The sequence below is a fragment of the Coffea arabica genome, chromosome 11e, assembly GCF_036785885.1.
Source record: "Coffea arabica cultivar ET-39 chromosome 11e, Coffea Arabica ET-39 HiFi, whole genome shotgun sequence".
Taxonomy (NCBI): Eukaryota; Viridiplantae; Streptophyta; class Magnoliopsida; order Gentianales; family Rubiaceae; genus Coffea; species Coffea arabica.
In genome coordinates, this window is record NC_092331.1 from 19,048,959 (window position 1) to 19,055,139 (window position 6,181).

Genomic DNA, 6,181 nt, shown 5'->3' on the forward strand with positions numbered 1-6,181 from the left:
ATACAGTAGCTCATGTCTCGGCTCCATCCCAGCTTGATCGATTGGTAGTTGACACTCCGTCAGCTTTCAAGTAATAACTAGTCCAAAAGAAAATTCCACTTCGCGCCAGTCTCCGTCCACCGACCAACCCCCTTTTCCGGGCCCGCACGCCACATGAAACACGGGTGGTAATACTCGAGAATACCGATTAGCCGAGGAGATAACACTCCACTCGACATTACTAGTTACCCAGGGTTTGTTATCTAATCGACCAAGCCCTTGTCGGCTCGACTCAATTAACTAGCCACAGGGTTTCTGGAATTCCAGGCAAGATACAAGTCATATGCATGTAGAGCAAGTCAAGTGAAATCGATAAACAAGAACAATTCTCGTTAGGGCAAGTGCGATAAAGTACACCCTTGTCCGAACAATTCACTTATATATCATGTAATCACATTGGTCAAAGATAAATCACAAATATCAAGTTCAATCAGATATTTGGAAGCACTCACCAAAAGTAGTGCCCCTAATGTTCGCGTCTGGGTGGTACTCCGGGTTTGGAGTCCAAATCTGCGATAAAACTTGATTTAAGAACTTTGAAAATCAACTAAGGTTCGAAACTTAGACGTTTAATTCAATAAGAATCAAGAAATTGAAATTCACTTGGAGAATAGTCGTGAAACGGTTGCTCGCTTTTCAAACTGAAAAATTTTGTAAGATGTTTACTTGGAAATAACTTTTTGAGTCGAAAGTGCAAGGAAAACGGATTTATAGTGATTATTACCGCTTTTCCTAAGGGTACAAGTTCGGCTAGGTTCTAACGTATAACTCTCGATAACCAAGGTAGCAAAAATCCTAGATGGTCCAAGTGATATTCACTTATCAACTTTACCCAAGTCGCAAGTGTATTTCTCTAGTCCTCGAGCGTAAATTTGGGCAGCATGCCCTTTGTGTTTACCTAATTTTCCAGCCATTTTTGACTTCATTATTTTTCTCAGCCAATCCCAAAGGTACATACACAACAATCTAATTTTAACAGCCGTTCAATAGGCTCAAGACTATACAAGAACAAAATCAAGCTAACAACAAATGCGGAAATAAAGTTTAACAAGAGACAGATTTGATAGAGTTTTGCGTAACGGACACAACCTAAGCTATACTTATCGGATTGGGGTGAAACTTATACCATTTCGAAGCTACGATGAAGGCCTACAACTTTCATGAAGATCACTTAGTCAAATTTCCAGTGTAACCCAGTCAAATTCCCAATTCACAGAACCAATTTCCAACTAACCGGCTAATCAACCGTACTACATTTAAATGGCCATATCTCAGGCTACCAAAGTCCGTTTAAGGCGTTCTTTGAGGCGTTAAAAAGCTAAGACAGAGTAATAAAACTTTCATGTTTTGGAAAATGGCTAAATCAGTACGGATCATAGTGGATAGACACGGTCAACTGGATGAACTGTCTAAAACGGATCACTGGAAGCATCCTATGGCAGTGAGGATATTTTGGTCTTTTAATAGGCTATGTTACTCCGATTAAGCTGAAATTTTGTAGGAAACTATAAATTATTATTCTATACAAATTTAATGTTTTAAGCTAAGCCTAATTCGGCCTCTAACATAGGGCACTGAAACCGGACAGAACTGAAGTCAAATTTTCCAGAAATCTGGAATTTTACGGTTTCAAAGGAAACCTTCTTCATTTCTTGCTTCAATCACTACTACAATCACTTATATAAACTTAGATACAACATATACATCCATACAACAAGTATAGGCAGCAAATACCTCAAACCCTAACTCATGTAACTCAAGAAAACATACACTATATCCAACCAAATCATGATAATAGCTATCATCCACCACAAATTTAAGGTGCTATGCCAAGTTAAACAAGATTAAGTGTAAGAAATGGGGAAATCAGCATTATTACCTTGCTAAAATCACTACCAAGAGCAGCCCTAGCTTTTCCTTCCAAAATTTCACCAACACACCACTAGCTAAACACTCAAGGAAGGTTTTTATCGGTTTAGTTTCTTGTTTCCTCACTTAATACACTCAAACTCAAGATGAAATGGTGCAGCTCTCCCTTGGTTTTTCTCTCCCTCTCTCTCGGCCAAAGTAGCAGAAAAATGAAGAAGAAAGGCAGCTCCAAGGTGATAAGAAGGCAAGACAATTGGTCTTGGTCAAGGCCCTTAGTTGGCCAACAAGTGTCCTCACCAATTCCGCTCATTTTTTTGTTCTTTTCCTTGCAATTTTTGGTCAACATTTTCGGCCAAAGACAGCTGGAAATGAGGGGATATTTTGCTCAAATAGTAATGAGCTTGTATGGTAAGAAAGTGATGATCAAGTGGTGGGTTCAATCGGTAGTACACGGTACACGTCGGTTCGCACCGTTTTTTCCTTAAATCACACGTACTAGGGTTTTTACTTCCTATTCACTAACTTTTTATCATTGCTTCTAATCACATATTATTTCTCACCCAAAATTCACTCTTAAGCACCAAATTTGATCCTCGCTCCGTACCGGATAATTACACTACGGATACACGTGAAAACCCTAACTTGCTCTAACTTGAAAACGAAAAATGAAACCCTACTTTCTAGGTTCATTTGCACTTATTGTGGGATGATTGGGTAGTAGGGCTATAATAAATGAATAATTTCCAAATAAAAGGGCATTTTTGAGAAAAATATAAGGAATTTGCAAGTCCTCACAGTTGATTCATGTGGAAGGAATGTTGGGGATGCTTTTGGAGCGCATTCCACCCCTTCCAGTCAACATAGCTCAGGGTCACGAGAATGAAAGTGATGAGGAAGTGGAAGAAGATCTTGAGGAAGGGCTGGTGGTGCAAGATGAAGAGGAATAAATACTAGTAGTGATTTTTTTTTTAGTTGAGGAAACATTCCTGATAGTTTATATGTTTAGTGGTGAATCTTAGCCCTAACTAGAAAAGTATTAGTTTGACTCTTGCTTAGCGGTGAGTAAGGCTTTATTGCCACCCATTCTCTTGGTTAAACTGAGATAAATTACACTTGATTAACTTAATCTGTAACTTGGATTTCTTTCTTGCTCAATGGTTGTGATGCTATATTTTAGTTCCATCCCTTTCTCATCTTGATTAAGCTACCCAATATATATATATATATATTTTTTACTCTAAAATTTTAAGAGTATATGACGAAAGCATGTGTGTAGGAATATGCCGCCTAGAAAAGCGTGAAATTAGAACAGCAATAACCAACAAACACCCCCTCAGGGTCAAGGCTCTAATTCAGCGGGTAACGCCACGACAAATGTGCAAGTGAACATGCCCCCGAAGCTCATGCAAGTTATAACTAACCTAGCTACCATAGTCCAAAACCAAGCGAATTTGAATGCCAACTTGTAAGGGAATGGTAACCAACAAGGAAACTTTAATGCTCAGGGACCTATAGGGACCCATGTCTATTATGAGCACATGAAAAAGATTCATGTGCCTACCTTTGATGGAGCACCTGACCTAGATAAGGCTGAGAAATGGATAGAGGAAGTTGAGAGCAATTTTACACTGCTTAACGTGCCTGAAGGAATGAAACATTTGATTATTAAGCCTTTCGTAGTAGGAGACGCGAGCAAGTGGTGGACCGCAGTGCAACCAACCATCACCTCACCCATCACTTGGGCTTACTTTAGGGACCAGTTTATGGCTCACTTCTTTCCACCGGCGATTAGGATGCAGAGGATGCAGCAATTCAAAAATTTAAGACAAACTCCTGGAATGTCAGTAATGGAGTATGCCCATAAATTTACAACTCTAGGTAGATTCTTCCCTACCATTTTAGCTGACGAGTCGTTGAGATGTTGAGATACAAAAATGGCTTATTGAGTGAGGTTCAAGCGGGGATGGTGAATGTAACTACTCCAAGTTATAGTGCTATGTACGAGGCTAGTTTGAGAGCTGAAGCTGAGATAGTAAGGATTAAGGAGGTTGTAGACACCAAATTTTTAAGGTATTTTGTTTACCATTATTTTTATTTTTGATTAATTTCATTTACTTTTAGTCTTTTATTTTTAAGTCATTTTTAAGTCGTTTAATTAAACTTTAATCATTTAACCATTTAATTGTTATTTTGTTTGTTTCGATTCTAGGTTTTTGAAAAAGAAAAGAAAAAAAGAAGAAAAAAAAAAAAAAGATAAATCAATCGAAGGGACAAGAATAAGACACATAAGCCTACTTTGGGGTTTGAAATCTGGGCCTTTCAAGTTAGGTTTAGTCCTTGGAGATGCCTTTAAAATGAGAGGAGCCGCAAGTCAAGAAAAGGGGGGAGAGGTACGAAAGGCTAACAAAAAAATCTAAAAGGGAAACAAGGGGGTCTTCGGCTGGGCAAGAAAAGAACCAGAGAAAGCGAAAGGAAAAACAGAGGGAAAGGCTGAAACTGAAATATAAAACAAGAATTAGGAAAAAGCAAAGGGAAAATCTGGGCAAAAGGGAGGACCGAGAGACGGGATTTGGGGAAGAAGATTTGAAAACAAGAGTGAGAGTAATAGAGAGCTTCGTTTTGGGCGGCTGAGAAACAGAGGGCAAAAGAAAGAAAGCTGTTGGCAGCTAGGGGAAAAAGAAGAAAAAGGCTTCATATGGCGGCGGAACAAGGAAAACCGAGAAAGAAATTGTGCCTGAAATCTGGAATCTGGAGGAGGAATCTCGGGCAGAAAAATAGGGCGGAGGAATTGCTGATTGCCGTAGCGCTGGAACCCACCACCTCACCGTCAATCCTCCACCACCATCAGCAGATTTTCACCAAGGAAATGAGGTAAGCCAGCCTTCTATGTTCGATTTCTGTTTTTTCCGATTCTTTAAGACTTTCAAAGCAGAGAGTTATTGTTGCAATTTTCTTGTTGATTATGTGCAATTTCGGGCATAAATGCTCTCTGGGTTCATTGGGTTGTGTTTCTTGAGTTGCTAATAAAATTTTGGGCGGGTTATAGATTCGTTTGAGCAGAGATTAGCTACAATTTTGTGTGCCCATTCGGTGTTCGATGAAATGCCCAATTGAAATTTCTACTTGAAAAATGACTTGTCTGCATTTTGCATGTGAAGAAATGAATCTCCGGCAAGTCTAATGCTTGTCAAGGCAGAATGGACAGTTTTTGAGGGATTTTCGATATGCTTGTGTTTGTGCCTTTTCTGTTTTCTTTTTCTTCTTTCTCTGTTTCCTATCCCTTCCCGGGCATGAATCTGGGTTCCATCTTGGATCGGTGTGAGAGGGAGTGTTATGGGTTTCATTGTTTGATTACGAATGGTTAAAATTGTTACCAAATTTGGCATGTCTCTGCTTGCGAAGAAAGCTGAAATGGCAGCTGATGTGTTTTGATATTCAATGGTTTAATGTTCTTGATTTGGTTGTATTAATCAAAAGGGGGTTGTGATAATAAAAGGGGATTGTATTAATCCGAATCTCAGGTTTTAATTTGGGGTTGTGTATGATTTATGCACTGAATCAGCTAACAATTGTAAAACAAAAAAAAATGATAAGAAGCTTCGAATGAATCTGCGTTATGATGTTTCATTGGGGGGTCGCTCCCTTCTTGTGCTGCTTGTATAATCTTGATGTTAGAGTTCAATGGTAAAAGGAGTAAGTGGGGGATTTTGTTTTTTGCTAATTTGAAAGTTGATTGAGAACAAACCCAGAGGAAAGCTCGCGGATGTAAAATTGCAGAAGGTAGCATAAGAAGAGAAAAGCTTCTGTGAAGCATGAATCAATAAATTTCTGAATTTTTGCAATCGACCCCAGACCTTTGGTGAAATCACATTCAAGCCCACGTAACTTCCAGATCTTGTTCAATTAAGTCAGGATTTAATCGTAATTTGACCCCTGGACGTTGCCTTTCTTTAATTTCGACCCCAAAGTCTTCATGATTCTTCCAATCAAGTCCCTATTTTGTTGTGATTGAACCCCAAGTTCCCTCCTTATTCTGCTGTGGCCCAAAATCTGGAAATTGAACTAATTTTGTCCTTTTAAGTTTAACCCTCTGTTTGCACATTTTATGTGACTTTTTGGATAGATTAATTCTTGATTTTAGATCATAATTGTGGCTTAATATTTTTTGTTAATTTGTTTATGTTATTGGGTTTAGTATTATGATTTAAGCTTTTTTTTTTGGGTAATTATATTTGATTGGGCTTGTAAAAAGTGGATTTAGTTTATTTTTCTT

General features: G+C 38.5%; 1 protein-coding gene across 1 annotated transcript; it reads left to right on the top strand.

Annotated features, from left to right (window-relative positions):
- Window positions 1-3,446: 3,446 nt before the first annotated feature.
- On the top strand, window positions 3,447-3,833 carry LOC140021201 (uncharacterized). Its single transcript, XM_072071965.1, has one exon. It carries the CDS (start codon window positions 3,447-3,449, stop codon window positions 3,831-3,833), a length of 387 nt encoding a protein of 128 aa, XP_071928066.1.
- Window positions 3,834-6,181: the final 2,348 nt, after the last annotated feature.

Bases quoted from the DNA above. Each gene is read 5' to 3' on its own strand.
- LOC140021201 (XM_072071965.1), top strand. From the start codon at position 3,447: ATGAAAAAGATTCATGTGCCTACCTTTGATGGAGCACCTGACCTAGAT.